Source organism: Lethenteron reissneri, chromosome 50, assembly GCF_015708825.2.
Source record: "Lethenteron reissneri isolate LAM-NWPU_2019-01 chromosome 50, ASM1570882v1, whole genome shotgun sequence".
NCBI lineage: Eukaryota > Metazoa > Chordata > Hyperoartia > Petromyzontiformes > Petromyzontidae > Lethenteron > Lethenteron reissneri.
The window spans coordinates 7,283,436-7,302,752 of NC_083828.1; the positions used below are offsets into that span (position 1 = coordinate 7,283,436).

At 49.5% G+C, this 19,317-nt stretch overlaps 1 protein-coding gene across 1 annotated transcript; it reads right to left on the bottom strand.

The window, feature by feature from the left end:
• Nucleotides 1–977: 977 nt before the first annotated feature.
• On the bottom strand, nucleotides 978–16,640 carry LOC133355143 (alpha- and gamma-adaptin-binding protein p34-like). The gene is made up of 10 exons (XM_061572468.1): nucleotides 16,430–16,640; nucleotides 13,567–13,760; nucleotides 12,467–12,563; nucleotides 11,010–11,099; nucleotides 10,327–10,407; nucleotides 8,687–8,766; nucleotides 7,998–8,142; nucleotides 7,769–7,876; nucleotides 5,871–5,920; nucleotides 978–5,328 (listed from the first exon to the last, which is right to left on the bottom strand). Exons 1-10 carry the CDS (start codon nucleotides 16,494–16,496, stop codon nucleotides 5,254–5,256), a joined length of 987 nt encoding a protein of 328 aa, XP_061428452.1. The 5' UTR covers nucleotides 16,497–16,640; the 3' UTR covers nucleotides 978–5,253.
• Between the last annotated feature and the right edge of the window lie 2,677 nt (nucleotides 16,641–19,317).

The following is a 19,317-nucleotide window of genomic DNA, read 5'->3' on the forward strand; positions in this document are numbered from 1 at the left end:
TCCCCCCTCCTCGGCGTCAACTCACAACCCTCACTACAAAGGCAGAACCCTCACGTCACGTGATCTCCGTAACGCTGTTGAGACATCAAAGTAAAAAGGACGTCATGATGAACAAGGGATTATAACCTTTAAATGAACTAAGTCTGTGTCACCGCGCCCTTACAAATTGCACACGATGTGATGCAATGAATAACACGTCGTGGTCTGATTTTCGCTTGCAAGTTTCAGATTTACTGCAATACACCCGTCCTTGGACGAGCAAAAGGCTAGTTTCTGAATAAGAGCCGTTGTCAGAAATGTAGCCTTTTCTACAGAATTCCCTTTAAGGCCACGGGGTTAATGATAAGCGCACTCGATTTTGGAATAATTTCTTAAATAAAACTCAAACACAATTTGAGTGAAACGTCATCCCATGTTAAAACACATTCCTACGGAGGAACGTTGGGTTGCTCGGTCAATGGCCAGGGTCAACGGCGGCGTGGTGTATTCCGCAAATATGGCCGACTGTGAGGGCGGGTACAAGCCGGCGTGAGTAGGTTAAACGTTGAGTTTTATAAGGGCACCACGGGGTGACCAGCCCCTCCCCATCCAGCCCCACCCTCCCTACCCACCCTCCCCCTCCCATTTATGGATTCACGACGGACGGACACAATAATCCCCTGTGGGCTGGTGTAACCAGGAGATTCCTACCAGTATAAATATTCTGATTCTGAGTTTGACAACTTGTGCCTGATCCACCAAGCATCGCTCCCTCCGGTGTTGGATGTACAAGCCACAGTGGGTAGCCACAACCGCTTGGCGAATGAGATATTAGATTACACCAATACCTGTGGATTCACCACTAAGTGACGGTGACGTCACCACTAAGTGACGGTGACGTCACCACGGCGCCTGTGCCAGGCCAGGTGGGCTTTGAGGCCACGTGAAGTTTTGAGGCCACGTGTGGAAGGCTCGCGAGTGAACACCGCACAGCTTAATACAGTATACACCCTGCTGATCAACGTTTATTTTCAATGTACATAGAAATGTGTACAAAAACTACACGACGTTTGCATCACCACCACCACCACTACATACACAATTCAGTCGACAACCAGTCCTCCACCAACACACACACGCGCATGTAGCTTGATGCGGCCAATCACCAATCCGGCATTCAAAATGATATGGGGCTCCATGAACCAATCACGACGCGTGTGGAGAATGCCGTACTGTGGCGTCACCTGTAGCGAAAGCCGGTTGTGGTTCGAAGTGATCACAAGTGCTTGTGATTTCAAGTCGATTGACGAAACTAGCTACATTAAAATTAATGAGTGTGTATATATATAACTGAAATAAGATTATGCACAACAAATCGGTCCTTCAAATTGGGGACCAGCGGATCACACCTGAGCCCCGAAGGCTCTTTTTACAATTTTCCACTGGCACATCCGAGCCGAGCTGGAACCAAACTACGATATGCTCAGTGGGCCTTACCTGGTAAAATAAAAATAAATGGTTTTAGTTTTTGATATGAATCTGACTGGGGGGGGGGGGACCAAGCAGGGCCAAGTGGGGGGAAGGTACTAACGACTGCGGGTTCCCAGCGTCACTGCGTCTCGACTATTCGCTGCACGTGACGTCAGCAGCACGGCTCGGCTTGTGCAGTAGAAAAAAAGAGGTTTCGGTGTGTGACCGCATTCAGCTACGGCCCGCCAAGACACTGAGAGATGCAGACGAACCAGATCAAAAGCGAGATAAATACGAGATCCAGTTTAGCGATAGCCGTTACGCACGTAATGTCATGACGCTTTCGCGAAGACATCGCGTTACAATTGATATCACGTGGCCCACCAGAACACACGGCCATTGTATCACGTGGCCTCCTGGAAATTAGCGTTGAAAGAACCCTGCATTACACAAAATACAAAAATAACTTGATTAACGTTATACACAATATAGGCCTACGCAAACGATCAAAAACATTAGAATTCACCCAAGATAATTGTACACGCGGAGGAGAGACAGCAGAGTCAACGCAGGAAAGCAAGGTGAGCCAGGAGATGGCGTTACAGCAATACATTCTTGAATCAATCTTTGTGGAGCTTTAGAAACATCATCCCCCTCGTGTGCGTGGTGGGTTTCCTCCAACAAAGCAAAACGCTCATGAACAATGACAATCATTCAACGCCAAACATACTAATGTAGCAGGAACCGCATCAATAACACGTCTTGACACGTCAAGTCAGGCTTTCCTGGTTGAACAAAGAACAGTTAGAATTAATGATCATATTTTTTTTTACCGTAGGCACAACTAGAGACGATGGAATAGGCAGACTTAAGGTAGCATGCTTAGGTTTGTCCACATGGCCTGTTTGTTATTTCAGTAAATTTATCAACATTTTTTTTTGCGATGTACATATACAGCTCTTTTTGTCAATTCACTGCTGGATCAGTGATTCCACCCCACGTCTTTGTGGGTATTCAGAGGGGGATTCTTTGACCACACTTCACCACGTTGGTCAGCGCGGGTTGTCTAACGCGTGCAGAATGGGGCCGTCCATAAATGACGTCACGCGAATTTGGACGATGTTGGACGATTTTTGACCACCCCTCCTCGTCACACGCCGTCACAAAAAGTCAGACCCCCTCAAATGTGACATCACAAAGATCTGCCCCCCCCCCCCCCAAAAAAAACCATGCTTCAAATCGCTTTAAACAATTGTCATTGTAGTGCGTATTCAATGTGGCCGCTGCACTCTGATGTTGTAGGAGAAAACATTTATCAAAAAGTAAATTTAATTAAGTAGAACGTGTTGTCTATATTTATTTAAAGTTGCACATTTTGATGTGACATCACATTTCTCACCCCCCCCCCCCTCGTCACACATCGTCACAAATGTCTGACCCCCCCCCCCACCCAGGTGGGTGACGTCATTTATGGACGGCCCCCCTACATACCGACTACTTGTTGTGCAGCGGTGGTGCGATCGAGTGCGGGCGCACTGCGAGCGACAATTGTACCGTTTTAAAAAATAAAATAACCCCACGTCGCCTGAGTTACCAACCACCACGGCCACGTATATCGGGTTTCGATAGCTGGCATGAGCAGTGGGATTTACACAAGGAAACTCAACACGACGCAGAGGCAAACAAACAAAGACAAAGCGCTCTATGGTCGCGCCTCCGATAATCCGTACGAAATCCCGAGCGTGCGATGGTCTGTAAGCCGGGGTGGAGCGTGGTGCGCGTTTCCAATGTGCAGAGCGCTCTGCCGTGGCGACACTACGAGGCGTCCGGGGGCGCTGGCTCCAATTGAACGGTGCCGCCTTTGGCGACGCCGAGCGCCTCGCAACGTCACGCAACCGCTCAGCCAATGAGCGGCGCCTCCTCCTCCGATTGGCTGGATTTTGACACGAACCACGCGACGTTCAGCTCCGGTTACGACGAAGCGCTATGGGTAGGGTCGTCGATAGGAAGGGTACGGGACACGGAGAAACCCACCCTGCCACACCTTCAAACTAAACCGGAAGTATCACATCCGACACCGTGACGTCAAAGCGCCCCCCCCCCCAAACGTGGGGCCTGGGGCAGTCGCCCAGATTCGCCGTAGCCCAAGGGACGGCTGTGGGCTAAACAGGCCGTTCAATAGAAGCGCTCTTGCCCACTGTACGCACCCCGGGTGTATTGCAGATGTGGCCATGCACCACAACCTCCGTTTCGTTTTCAGTGTGGTCTGTGACTTGCTGCAGATGCAATGCGAATCCATTACATGAGAAGATCCAAAATCATAGATCACGAGCCTTTTGAGACGGAGGGTGCAGGGCGCAGTCCGTGGCATGGATACCGTGCATGAGAAATTTCTCACGTGCTCATGAAGCGTGCGTGAATCGCGAGAGCGACAGCTATTTTCAACGTGTTGCATAATGACCCCTGCAACCATTAGAGGCACGATATCCAACACAATGTGTACGGCAAGTCCGTCGCTCAACGCGTTTTCGCTTTAACGCAGTTCTTCCACGAGGCAACGTATTTCGCGCGACGCGCCCGTTGTGAAACGGGACGCGCACCGTTACAATGCGGTTCCCGAACGGGTCGACGACAAACTACTTTCTCGAGCTGCGCGACCGAGCGGTGTGATACGGTACGCATAGTGATACAGTAAAATTGCGGCGTGCCCCCAGTTGTTTGTCCCGCCATCTCACTGCGTGGTGTAACGAAGCACAGAAAAACCTTGGGTTGCGAGTAACTTGGTCTGTGAGTGTTTTGCAAGACGAGCAAAAATGTTTAAATAAATATTAATTTGATAAACGAGCGAGGTCTTGCAATACGAGTGCCGAGCGTCACGTGATCACAACTGATATACGAGTGCTTTGGATTACAAACACGTTTCCAGAACGAATTATGCTCGCAACCCAAGGTTTGACAGTACGTCGTATTTTGTCAAGATTTTATCGCGACATTATTTACGGGAAAACTGTTTTCGCCGAACGCGCTTAATTAACTTAACGGGGCACTTTTCAGGAACGCATCTACTGCCGCGTTAAACGAGGACTCGCAGTATTTAAACGGCGTCTAAACGAGGCGACATCTCAAGACAGTGGGAATACTTGTTTTACAGAGTAGAGGCAGCTAGGCATAGGCAGAGGCAATTCATGACGTGAGCCTGCACTCAAACCATGAGAGCAGGGAGTCGGCGAGAATGGTGGCTGGGGGGAGAATAGACTTCCTGATGGCTGGGGCAGCAAAGGAGAAGGAGCGACCTCCCCCACTGAGTGAAGGTTGACTCGGGGCTTAGACAGAAAACCTTGGTCGGCGCAGCAGCAGCAGCTCACAGCTCGCAATTAGAAGATTTGAGGGTTCAACCCGCGGTTGTGGTGGGGGGGGGCTGACTCAGCCAATCATCCCTTTGGGGACGATAAAATAGGTATCACTTTGTGGGGGACTCAACAGTGGTTATTCTGTGGAGAGAATCATCCCCTCCGTAGGAATGTGAAATTTCCACCACCGCGGTTCAGGGCTGTAAACACAAGATGAGCACCAATGCTCTCGATGCTTATTTGAGCCGGAAATTACTTAAGACTTTTATTTGACGAGTTGATATCCCCTCCGCATGGTGTTTTGTCTGCTGCAGAGGAACGATTTCTAGCGTGGAGCAAAGATGAACAGCTGCGGGGCGTAGCGTGGGGGGATTCGTTAAAAGGCGTTGTTTTTTTTTTAAAGCAGTTTGCAGGCGATCCTTGCGAAAGCCATAAACCCCTCGTCCTAAGGGGCTCAATCTTCCCCAGATGACAAGCCATCGATTTCATCCAGGTCTCCTCCGATAGCCATCCAAAACGCCTTGGCCACCTGCACAAAGACAAATATCCCCCCGAACAGCTTTTAACAGAATGTCGGGGCAAGTTGTAGTTTGCGGGTAGCACCTATTAAGGCCGGCACGGCACACGAGGCTGTGGGTGGCCACCACAGCACCCCGGCCGCCTTTGTCTTTACCCAATGATGCTCATGTTTACCAACAGCACCTGGTACTCATTTTTAGGCCGATTCGACCTAGGGGAGTCCCAGGACCGTTTCAGATATTCGTTGGCTGCGAGCAGGAATCGAACTCGGGTGGCCGGGTTCGTAGCACGGCGTGCTAACCACTGCACTACTGCTCCCTGTGTGTGTGCGCGTTACCTGCACAAAAACATATAGCACCGATCCTGCGCAAAAGATGGAGAAATGAAATCGGCCCGTGTGAAGACACTCTACGGAACATTCAAATGGCAGGGCCGTGCGAGAGATGGCAGTGGCTCAGAAAGGCCTTCATCATCCAGCAGCGGATCGATCATGGCTGATGACGATGAGCGACGAATGGCACGCGTGCTCTGGGTCAGGTCACATGTCGTTACCTTCTCGGCGTGCACCTTGCGCTGGCCGTGTGGCATCGTCACTGCTCTGTCTGTAACGCAGAGAAACATTCCCGCACGTCTCAGCGGCAGCAGCAATATGCATGCACAGCAAAACCTGGGATGGCGAGTAACTTGGTCTGCGGGTGTTTTGCAAGACGAGCAAATTGTTTAAATAAATATTAATTTACACCATTGTAACCTCATTTGCCAGTAAAAAATATGATAATTGGTTTTTTACCCTTCTATCTGGCAACAAAACTGACACCTTTTTTTACAAGGAGTCATGTTTGCATACACCACAATACCTGCAGCCATAATGCAAACAAAACACATAACTCTGATAATGTGCACTGTCCTTGAAGTTGATTGGTCCACACCCGAGACAGCTTTCCTTAGAGCCTAGTCTCACATGGGTTGGACCAGATGACGCCAAAAGGCGCACAACTCAAAGACACGCATTCAGGAGGACCCGGAGAAAAATCCACACAACCACAGGGAGAGAGACACATGCCAACTGCAAATATTCCAGGCAAAAGAGTTAACATCTCGCCACCACGGCGCCCCAAACATAGCACTCGTAAAATACATTGTTGTGTTGTTGTTACTGTTGTTGTTGAGAATGTGAGACATGACTCGGAGAACTCACAACACCGTGTTCACGGGGCGATCGGTTGCTTGCGATTGGTGACTCTAGACAACCTATTGACGAATCGCAACTCATTATGCATTGCCCTGGAGCATCGTGGGTAAATGCCCATGTAAGCAGAACTCTATCCCTGCGTCTCCAGATATAAATAAAATATTGATTTTAGTCTGACAGCCCAACTGGCTTCCCAGGCCAAGGTTATTGAGCACTTCAACCGAGCAAACTCAGAGGTAGACTTGTAAACAAATTCCCCTGAGTTCCCGGATGTTATTGAGAAGGGCACTTCATATAAACTATAGGACACCATTGAACGCAAAACGCAATACCGTACACACAATCATTGACGGACGATTGAGTTAAATATTTATCAAATCGCCATCGTACGACTGTTGATAAGCTGCAAGATCAGTTTAACACGTACTGCTTTCGCGACCAATATCATCCATAATACAGGTATTTATTTTGTTTGGGTTAGATCGCGTAAATATATAAACGTGTCCTCACTGGCGTTCTTTAAAAGATGCAGAGATTCAAAGGTAATACCACACACAGTTAAAATAACTCACAAATGATGTCAGCAATCTACCCCTCTATTTAAAGAATGAAACAGGATTTCTCCACCAATCTGGCTGTCGCCTGATGAAGCTAGTTGTAATTACTGGCGAAACGTCGTACTCGGATTGTAAATGTTGTGGCTTTGCTCTCCAACACACCGGTGTGCTGTACCAGTAACGAATTGGCATGTTCTGTTTATGTGACAAACCTTACTAATTGGCTGTGTTGGATGGTGGCGGGTTGAACGACACATTTATATATTCATCCAATCTAACCCAAAAAAACCTGTGTTATGGAAGCTACAAGATGTTTGTTTTATCATCATCATCGCTATACTACCATAAAAGCAAATAATGTCCGTCCATCATCCCGCTTATAACTCTCGACATCAAAACTATCTTCTTGGTTTTTTCGGTAAAGTCACGTAGTAGGGAAATAATAAAATACCGAAAAAAACCTAAGAATATGAATATTTATTTTTATTATATTATTATTTCCCTTCTACGTGACTTTACCGAAAGAACCAAGAAGATGAATCCCTGCAGTCACGAAAGCTTTAAATCGAAATCAAAACTATCATCGCACGCACAGGCCTCCGTGTACAGGGTCGCGGTGGTGCGGCCGACAACTGTGAACCACAAGTTCAAGTGGAACCGGAAGAAAAAAAAGGGACAAAAAATATTAAACTAATCACCACCTTTCATCTCGCGCAGCTTCTCGTAGAGGCGCTCAAAGTTCTCGCAGTCGGCAGAGTCGGCCGTGGTGAGCGCCGCCAACTCCTGGATGTCGGTCTGCAGCATCGATTCTGACAGCGAGAGACAACCACGCGATCAAGAGTCTCCAGTCTCTCTCCTTGTTACCGACAACCGCGCTGACACACAACAGCGTCCAGTCTCTGTCGTTGCGTGTTCGTGCCGCCAACTCACCCACGGCCGCCCCCCCCCTGCTCTCGCCATTCGGCTGGGGGGTGACTCTCTCAGCCTCCTGCGACGCCTCCTCCTCCTCTTCCACCTCATCCTCCACCGCGTCACCCTCCTCCTCGTCCTCCTCGTCCTCCTCGTCCTCGTCGAACTGAAGAGAATCGGCAGCACGCAGAGGTGAGCACGCAAGGCAAGCGCGCGTTAACACCTGTGCGAGAGGCTACGACCAAATCACCAAAAGTTTGGCCGTTCTCATCAGAGCTCAGAAGCTGAGCAGGTCTGAGCCTGGACGGTGCTTGGAAGGAAGACCACTTGAGCACAACTCAGGGTGCCACGGTTGCGAGATGTTAACTCCCTTGCCTGGTATACAGGAGGTTGTGGGTTAGATCCCGACACCTCGTGTATATTTGGAGTTTGCAAGTTCTCCCCGTGGTTGCGTGCATTTTTCTCGGGGTGCTCCGGTTTTTCTCCCTCCACATTTAGAAACATGAGTTTAGAGTATTTGGCTGCTATAAATGTCCACATTATAAGCCACTTAGTTGAGCAATCGTTGGTGGCCTCACAGAGTTGTGACGATGCCTCAGGGTCAAACCGTAGGGGTGTCAGCGGGGGCGACGAGGTGGGGGGGAGCCCACTCACCTGCCTGTGTGTGCCGGGACCCACTCACCTGCCTGTGTGTGCCGGGACCCACTCACCTGCCTGTGTGTGCCGGGACCCGCTCGCCTACCCTCCAGGGCCCCCAGCGCACAGCTCAGCATCCCCCCGGCCGTCCGCTCTGCGAGACACGGCCGCAGTGTTTGCAACAGGGGTGGGGAGCGGTGGCATAGGGGGTTAGCGCGCCGCAAGAGGAGCTGTTGGAATCTCATTGGGAGGTTCGCATTTTGTTAACTGGTGGGTGGCGAGTGTCAAGGTAAGTTGATGAACGGTGAGTGGCGAGAGCACTGTTCGGGCACATGTGTAGGAGGATGGACAACAACAGGAACATTTAAAGTGCGCTTTTTGGTTTTTTCGGTAAAGTCACGTAGAAGGGAAATAATAAAATAATAAAATTTAAACGTAATAAAAGGCAATTCTCACCAATTATTTCCCTTCTACGTGACTTTACCGAAAGAACCAAGAAGATGAATCCCTGCAGTCACGAAAGCTTTAAATCGAAATTTAAAGTGCGCTGTTCGGAAAAATGGATTGAACCGGAGGGAGAGGAAGACCTAACAGAGAATGGCTGGATGACGACATAAGAGGTCGGTGCCAGAAAGACGCGGCACCACTTGAGAATATTGGCACAAGACAGAGGAAAGTGGAAACAACAAATGACCAAATGTGCAGTGGACACCTACACGCTATCTGCCCATGGATAGTGATGAAGATGATGAGTGGTGGTGAGTGGTGGTGAGTGGTGGTGAGTGGTGGTGAGTGGTGGTGAGTGGTGGTGAGTGGTGGTGAGTGGTGGCGAGTGGTGGCGAGTGGTGGCGAGTGGTGGCGAGTGGTGGCGAGTGGTGGCGAGTGGTGGTGAGTGGTGGTGAGTGGTGGCGAGTGGTGGCGAGTGGTGGCGAGTGGTGGTGAGTGGTGGTGAGTGCTGGTGAGTGGTGATGAGTGGTGGCGAGTGGTGGCGAGTGGTGATGAGTGGTGGTGAGTGATGGTGAGTGGTGGTGAGTGGTGATGAGTGCTGGTGAGTGGTGATGAGTGCTGGTGAGTGGTGATGAGTGGTGGTGAGTGGTGGTGAGTGGTGATGTGTGGTGGTGAGTGGTGGTGAGTGGTGGTGAGTGGTGATGAGTGGTGGTGAGTGGTGGTGAGTGGTGGCGAGTGGTGGCGAGTGGTGGCGAGTGGTGATGAGTGGTGGTGAGTGGTGATGAGTGGTGGTGAGTGGTGGTGAGTGGTGGTGAGTGGCATTCATAGGATTGGCTGTCCTCGAGTTTTTAATAACCTCACAATTCCATTGGAACCTCATTTGCCAATAAAAAATATGATAATCGGTTTTTTACGCTTCTATCTGGCAACAAAACTGACACCTGGCTCTAAGAAAAGCTGTCTCGGGTGTGGACCAATTTCAAGGACAGTGCATATCATTATCAGAGTTGTCTTTTTTGTTTGCATTATGACTGCAGGTATTGTGGTCTATGCAAACATGACTCCTTGTAAAAAAGGTGTCAGTTTTGTTGCCAGATAGAAGGGTAAAAAATCAATTATCAACCTCACTATTATTCGGACCAATAAATGCACGTCGGGTACTTTGTATGTATGTATGTATAACCTATTTCTTTCCTCTTTGACACCGTATGCAGCCAACCGTGCTAATCGGAGGTGCGATGTGTTAATAAACATAGTGTTTCCCTACCTTTCATCTGCAGGTTAGGCCACACGTGGGCACTCAGGGCCTGAATGATCCTCTTGATGCCAGTCGTCTCTGGAAAGTCATCTACGCACACAAAAACAGAACAACAACAACAACCGCCGTTCACCACCAAGTGGAGGTGACATCACCACCACGGTGCTTGTGCCATGCTAGGTGCATTTTGGTCATGGAATAGACCCAGGTGCCATGGGATAACTGACAGAGATGACTGGCACATGCACCAACTGTGCTCCCCACTGTGGCAATTCTATGCGCTGTAACCGCTCCCCGCTCCGTTCGTTGTTGTGAGCGTCGCTTCTCTGCCCTCCGTTGTTGCTAGAGGGTGACTGCCTCCAACTCTTCAGCAGCATCCTTGACAAACCTCCTCTACGAAGGCCGATCTTAACCGTGCTGATACCGGTCACCGGCAAGCCCAATCAACTAAGCGCATCCTTGTGTACCGCATCGGTCCATCACTTCTCTCGCCCGTGCCACAGAAGTAATGGGATATCCCAAAATCGCAACACATTTTCGGCACGACAGGAAAATCAGCTTGGAGCGTAAAACAGTAAAAACGACGGTCTGTAAACATTTGCTGGCGGTTGACAGTGGTGCACAGAAAGGTTTGGAAAGCCCATCTCTAGACCATGGGGAACAGCAGAAGATGAGGGGGTGGGGGTACTCACCATCCTCATCCAGGGCCTCAAGGGGACTCAACTCAACCAACTCAAATGCCGACTGGATGCACCACTCCTGTGCCTCCCTGCGAGAGACACCTGCAACACGCAAGTAGCACAAAGACAAAAGCTACTCCATATAGACTCTAAACAGACTGACGGGGAAAGTGCTGTCAGCAAGCACCTACACACCCATACAATGACAAAGATCCCCCCTATAGCCTCAATAGACTCTTGCGGCATGTGCTGCTATCGAGCACTTATGAAGGCTGGGCACACCACATACACCTCCGTACACACACTCTACACCACACACACTCTCTACACCACACAGACTCTCTACACCACAACAACAACAACCGCCACTAAGTGGCGGTGACGTCACCACGATGCTTGTGCCAGGCCATGTGCACCTTGAGGCCACGTGAAGTGTCGAACGCATGCTGGCAGGAGGTCACGGGGCAGACCCAGGTGCCACGGGTCGACTGACCGAGATGACCGAGATGACTGGCTGATGCACCACCTGTGCCCCCTACTGTACCAACTTGCTGTGCTTTAGCCACCCGGCGCTCCGCTCGTTGTTGTGAGCGTCGCTCCTCCGCCCTCCGTTGTTGTTGGAGGGCGACTGCCTCCAACTGCCCAATAGCGTCCTTCACGAGCCTCCTCCACTGAGGCCGATCTTGACACCGCTGGTACCAGTCATCGGCAAGTCCACTCAGCTCCACGTCCTCCTGTACCACATCACTCCATCTCTTCTCTAGCCCGTGCCGCGACCGTTTAGCCCCCTCGATCCGGCCGAACAAAAGCTGTTTAGGCATGCGGTGGCTGGGCATGCGGGCTACATGACCCAGCCAACGCAGCCTTGCCTGCCGGAGGAGCTCTACACCACACACACTACACCACACACACACACTCTCTACACCACACACACGTCCATACACACACACTCTCTACACCACACACACCTCCGTACACACTCTACACTACACACACTACACCACACACACATACACTCTCTACACCACACACATGTCCATACACACACACTCTACACCACACACACACTCTACACCACACACACGTCCGTACACACACACACTATCTACACCACACACACCTCCGTACACACTCTACACCACACACACATACACTCTCTACACCACACACACGTCCATACACACACACTACACCACACACACTCTCTACACCACACACACGTCCATACACACACACTCTCTACACCACACACACCTCCGTACACACTCTCTACACCACACACACGTCCATACACACACACTCTACACCACACACACTCTCTACATATCACACACGTCTGCACACACACACACACGTCTGCACATACACACACACTCTACACCACACACTCTCTACACCACACACACACACACGTCTGCACATACACACACACACACACGACAACCCTGGGCAGCGTGCACTGCGGTCACCTTGCTCGTCGACGCGGTCGCACACGAGCACGAGCACCGATGGCGCCCAGTGCTGAGAGAACGACAGCCACTCGGACACCTGCGCCAGCGCCCCCTTCTGCACAAAGACAAAGATTCCACGTGTAGCCTTAACAGACTGTTGGAGCAAGTGCTGTAAGCGGAGTAACACCTATGAATGCTGGCATTGGCAACACTAGGGGGTTGGTGGCCGGTAACACGCCCGGCCACCTTTGTCTCCCTAATGGCGATGTTTACACACCGCACCAGATACTCAGTTGAGGTTGAGTCGACCTAGGAGAGGCTCCACACCGGTTCAGCTAATCGTCACTGGTGTTCAGTGAGCAGGAATCGAACTCGGGTCGCTGGGTTTGTCGAGCCGTGCGCTAACCGCTACACCACCACTCCCCACACACGCACAAACACAGATACGAGAGCTCATGGCAATTGCATTAGTACATCTCTGTAGTCACGTGTCTACTGTGCAGGGTTTGCGGGATCTGACAGAGCATATCAACTAAACAATTTAAAATCAATGCCCACTGAGCTATGTAGCTCTTTTTCAGAAGCAAACTGGCCACAAATGATTGCTCAACTAAGTGGCTTTTCACGTGGAAATGTATAGCGGCCACATACTCTTGATGCAGTAAATTTGGCTGTGACAGTCCCACCTGATGACGGAGACTTGTGTTGCCTCCGAAACGTCGTGATTTATTATTTTATTTCTATTATTACTTCTATTAATTAAAATTTTATTTTTTACCTACGTGATTTTACCGAAAAAACCCAAGAGTATGAATCCTTGCAGTCACGAAAGCTTCAAATCTAGAATACTCTAAAAGCACGTTGATTCTAAAATGTGGAGGGAAAAAAAACGGAGGACCCGGAGATAAATCCACGCGACCACAGAGAGAACATCCGGTGACCTCAACAGCTTTGGCCACGATGACATCTTGACCTTGACCGGGGTGAGAGAGGCCATGTGCGGCAATTCCATCCATCCGTACTCTCGCCGGGGAGTGAAGAAAAAAGATCGCGCGACGGGGAGGCCAAGGATGGGCGACGCGGAAAGACGAGCAACGGTCCGCGAAGCAAAAACCAACCTGGGACGCGTCGAAGTAGGCGAGGAAGGCCTGCACCGATTCGCCAAACTCGCGCGACACCAGGGACTTGCTCCGCAGGGGACAGAGGCGCACGCTGGCCGAGTAGTACTTGTTGTCGATGCGCCACGGGAACGACTCCACACCGTCCTCGCTCGTCACGCTCTCGTCCGCCGAGCCCTCGCTTCCCAGAACCTCTGCGCACAGCGGACAAAAAACCACGCGGTTTTAGCGGCGTAGTTCGTACAAAACCGGAGCGGCAGATGACGCGCCGGCGGATACGGTGCATTGCCCTCTGCCGTGTTGACCTTTTAAGCCCATTGCACAGCTCAGCAGCCTATAATACATGTTATGTATGTATGTATATTGAACGTCTTTCGCACAGTACATAGCCAACCGTGCTAATGCCCCGTTCAAGCACTGTGCAGGTTTCAAGCCTGCTTGAAAATAAAAGAGGTTAAAAACTGCGCTATAGATAAACAATGTGCCAGCAATTTTTTACACAGTAAAAAAAACAGTTTGCAATAATCTTACGTAGTTATAGACTTACGTTAAATTTTACTTATGCAATATTTAATTAGCGTAATGGAAGCCGAACACTAGCTGCCAGAACATACGTTAAAATTTTTGAAAATACTCTACTGTATGTTCCTGTACGGTCCTTTTTTTTATTTAGTTTCTGTCTCCAGGTTGTCACCAACCATTTGATAAGTTGTATTGATCCATCAGCTACGTACCTTCACAACAACACAACTTTATACTAAAACTTCGCTCACATTGGATCATCTTTGCAATTATTATCGTGCCCCCCCCGCCCCACCCCTTCATGGATGAACAGACGGACGTACGGTGTGAACGTATATAGACGCTGTCACCCTCGGCTGGAAATCTTCATATGAATTACCTGCACAACCCTTTGACGATCTAACCCAGCGGTCTTCACTACTAGGCCCACGGCAGAGGTCGCAAACGGGTTTTGATTCCTTACCCGTACCAGCCGGGTACGGGTACCCGTTCCATACCCGTACCCTACCCGAAATGAGCGTACCCGTTCCCTACCCGTACCCTACCAGAAATGAGCGTTCCCATTCCCTACCCGTACCCGTACCCTACCCGAAATGAGCGTACCCGTTCCCTACCCGTACCCGTACCCTACCCGAAATGAGCGACAAACGGTTACTCACCAGTGACTCACGGCCTACCCGTACCCGGCCGCACCAGGGCCGCAAACAGCTACCCGTATCCGTACCCGGCCGGGTACCGGTAGCCGGGTATCGGGTAGGGTACGGGTATCGGGTACCCGGTTGCGACCTCTCGCCCACGGTCCACTGGCGGCCCCTGGTGGCATTTAGTGCAGCCCCTAAAGTGCAGCCCCCGACAATTAACAACGTGCGGCAAAACCCCCATCATTGTGCTGCTGTCAAACCCCAATGGTTTCAAATGTGTGACGGGCCTCACACTGATGATGTCTTATCGGCGAAAGTGGCACACCCCTCTGAATGTTAGTGAAGAAAACGGGTCTAACCGCTGAAAGAGGCCTCCCCTTGCTTCGCGTATCGTGCCGATTGTTTAACCATTCTTCACCACACAGGGCATTGCGGGTTGGTGAATGCAGGGGATACAAGAGGCGGTAACACAGTACAGTACAACACTACATGTCACATGCACCGCCCCAAACCCCGCAGCCAATAACAACCGAACGTGCATTGCAGTCGCCAATTAAATAATTGTCCAGGTGTATCCTTGCTTGGCTTGACGAGATCTTGACGAAATCGGGGGCATTGCGGGTGCTCTGGCCACGGGCTCGCGTTAAATGCCCGGGTGAGCGGGGTGGGATCCAGCCTGCCATGTGGGAGACGCTACTACACCTGGGGGGGGTTCCACTCACCGCCTCGCACAAAGCAGCATGGAGAGAGAGAGATGCCGGCTTACAAATTACACTTAAGAGACAGAGTGTTGTAACGGTCGACAATGATGATGATGATAAGAGCATAAAATAAAAGTGTGTTGGGCAATTGGGCGCGTTGCTGAAATGGGTTGATCTATAAGCCCGTGGCTGAGAATCGATAATCGCAGGAAATGGAGCGATTTACATCAGCTCGTGTGGAGGTGGATCGATGGATTACTCCCATACCTTAATTCTAGATTTGAAGCTTTCGTGACTGCAAGGATTCATACTCTATGTTTTTTTCGGTAAAGTCACGTAGGTATAAAATCAAATCAAATAAATGAAAACTAAATTAAATCACGACTTTTCGGGCGCAACGCAAGCGTCATTGTGTGTCAGACACACATTTAAGCGGTTATGCTTTCGCTACGTTGTCCCCACCTGAAGAAGGAAGCTTGTGTTGCGCCCGAAACGTCGTGATTTTATTTAGTTGTTTTCATTTATTTAATACTCCCATACCTTTCAACCCCGTATTCTTGTGCAGGGAAAATTGAGTTGTCAGGTCTATACGGCGTACAACCGTTTCAATACGGGCAAAAAAATGTGTTTAGTGACGTAATTTGTATCTATTTGTTTGTGTTTCTCCCTTGTGATGGGACTTTGTAGGATGAACGTTGAGATGTATAAGGGACACGGGCTGACCAATACGGTCCGAATTGATCTGCAATAATAAGGTAGGGCACTGATAAGGGGTTTGACAGGCGTGTGCTACATCACGGATTCGTGAGAGAAGGGGGGAGGCTTTGGGGAGGCCTTCTTGCAGCAGTGGATAGACCATGGCTGACGACAACGAACAGACACCGACCGGCGCTTCCCCCCCCCCCACCACCCCCGCGTCGCCTACCGAGGAAGGCGCCACTCGCCCGGGCAGGGAAACCAGGCAAGAGCGAGGCTCCTCGAGGCTGCAAACGAACTCACGTTTCACGAGATCCTCCGCCGAAAAGCTGTCGCTGCAACTGACCACGGCGATCGAGGGCAACGCCATGACCCCTGTGGTTTAGTTTGTTGTAGTTGTCGTTGTTTTATTTAAACAAAAATTGACATTGAGTTCAAAATGAAGACGGGGAAACGTTTAGCTTGACGGAGCGGACGCAGAGGGCCGCGCCGTCGGGGTGACGTCGACGACGGTGGCCGGTGCGCGTCAAAGACCACGTGGTTCGCGTTTTTTTAAATCCTTTATATTAAGTTCGCTTGCTTGCTTGCGTGCTTGCTTGCTTGCTTACGACCGTGCAAATCTTTCGGTCGTTTTTTAACCCACTTCCCGTGATCCAATCGAGCTGACATTTTGCACACAGACTCGTTGTGCGAGACAATTAATGTTCGTGAAAAAAAATTCCAAAAATTTTACACTGTTTAGGGAAAACAAATTAAATATTTAATTACCAATTGTTTAATACTGGCAGACAATCATCTGACCCATAGGTGGCAGCCATCTCAAGCCAGAGGACGAGAGGACTCTAGCCGCCACCCATATAAAGGATTTAGAGTGAAAAACTTTGTTTTTACGGGTTATACTTATTATTCGTCAGCTGCAGCCGCAGCGGCTATGTTTAATCCACTGCTGGATGAGGGCCTCACCCATTTCTGACCAGAAGAAGTGGACAATACAGACGTCGTAAGTTCTAAGTGGGTGAAATGTAAAGGTGCAGCCCCTGCAATTATTAGCTTTGGGAACGTTCATAAATGACGTCATGCGATTTTTGGACGATTTTTGACCCCCCCCCCCCCTCGTCACAATAAAAAAAAAGTCAGACCCCCCCCTCAAATGTGACGTCACAAATCTCTGCCCCCCCAAACAATATTTCTATTTTGAAATTAAAACATGCTTCAAATCGCTTTAAACTATTGTCATTGTAGTGCGTATTTAATGTGGCGCTGCACTATGATGTTGTAGGAGTGTTGTTGTAACGATTAGTGTTGTTATAACAATTTAATATTTATTTAAAGTTGCGCATTTTGATGTGACGTCACATTTCTCAAACCCCACCCCTCCTCGTCACACATCGTCACAAATGTCTGACCCCCCCCCAACCCCCCCCCCTAGGTGCGTGACGTCATTTATGGACGGCCCCTTTACGCCACTAGAGGGAGCGCTGGCGACTTGTAAAGGAAGGAAAATAATCTGCGCCTTGCACCAGAGGTCGCAAACGGGGTTTGATTCCTTACCCGTACCCGGCCGCACCAGGGTCGCAACCGGGTACCCGTGCCCGGCCGTACCCTACCCGTACCCTACCCGATACCCGGCTACCCGTACCCGGCCGTACCCGTACCCTACCCATACCCGGCCGGGTACGGGTAGGGTACGGGTATCGGGTACCTGATTGCGACCTCTGGGATGAAACCATGTTGCAGGCGCGGGCGGGTTGATTCTAGGAACTTGAATTGTGAGAAGAGACAAGACGTTGGGAAATGAGTGACAAACGGTGACTCACCAGTGACTCACGGCCTACCCGTACCCGGCCGGGTACGGGTAGCCGGGTATCGGGTAGGGTACCTGGTTGCGACCTCTGCCTTGCACTCAGAATATTTAGGAATCCGATGATCTATAAAGCGTTTTTTTTAATATCACAGATGTCCAGTTGGTGGCGATTCGTAAAGTTACAACAACAAACGGTACTAAAGGCACGACGCAGGTCTGGAGTCTTCCTTGTGTTTTCTAGATTTGAAGCTTTCGTGACTGCAAGGATTCATGCTCTTAGTTCTTTCGGTAAAGTCACATAGGTAAAAAATGAAGTTAAAATTAATAAACATAAAACAATAAAATCACGACGTTTCGGAGGCAACGGAGACTTGTGTTGCCTCCGAAACGTCGTGATTTTATTGTTTTATTTTTATTAATTTTAATTTCATTTTTTACCTACGTGACTTTACCGAAAGAACTAAGAGTATATTTTACTTGTGTGCTGAACGAATGGTGCAGGCGAGGCTGGCAATGCTGATGAGAGGTTGAATGGTGAAACCGAGCCGGAGTTTTTCTTGTGCTGAACTTCATTGCTTTTCGATTTAAAGCTTTCGTGACTGCAGGGATTCATCTTCTTGGTTCTTTCGGTAAAGTCACGTAGAAGGGAAATAATAAAATAATAAAAATAAAACAATAAAATTTCGATTTAAAGCTTTCGTGACTGCAGGGATTCATATTCTTAGTTCTTTCGGTAAAGTCACGTAGAAGGGGAATAATAAAATAATAAAAATAAAATAATAAAATTCTCACGACTTTTCGGCCACAACGCAAGCAGCCGTCCTCAGGCGAAGAACAGAGCTGTCGGAAAGACAGCATCCTAATGAACACTGCTAAGCTTGGCAGCGTATTCTATTCGCTTTACGTGATTTTACCAAAAGAACCAAGAATAAGGGCCATCATACTAATAGGGTTTTTCTCCTTTTTACTGGCAACTAAACTGACACCTTTTGCAAGGAATCATGCTTACATTAACCACAATACTTGCAGTCAAATGCAAAAAAAAACCAATACTCTGGTAATTTATGCATTGTCTTTGAAACTGATTGGTCCACACCAGAGACAGCTTTCTTTAGAGCCTAGTCTCATATGGTGTTCGACCAGATGACGCCAAAAGGCGCACAGTTCAAAGACAACGCACTACCAGAGTAATGAGAGCTTGGGGTGAGAAGCTACATCATGGGACCTCCTTTGCCAGTACCAAAATATACTAATAGGGTTTTTCCGGCTACATATGGAGAAGGGCCATTGTCCGAAACGTCGCTCCCGCTGCGTGTTGTTTATTTGAAAGCCACACCGGGGGAGCCTTCCCCTTTGTGAGCGCTGAGTTCGGCGCACTGCTCCATCA

What these genes read in the sequence shown, in the direction of transcription:
- LOC133355143 (XM_061572468.1), bottom strand. Translation starts at nt 16,496, where the DNA reads ATGGCGTTGCCCTCGATCGCCGTGGTCAGTTGCAGCGACAGCTTTTCG. An exon ending in CCTACTTCGACGCGTCCCAG is followed by an intron (nt 12,564 to 13,566) that starts GTTGGTTTTTGC and finishes GTCTTTGTGCAG; the next exon opens with AAGGGGGCGCTGGCGCAGGT. An exon ending in GAAGCTGCGCGAGATGAAAG is followed by an intron (nt 5,921 to 7,768) that starts GTGGTGATTAGT and finishes TCTGCGTTACAG; the next exon opens with ACAGAGCAGTGACGATGCCA.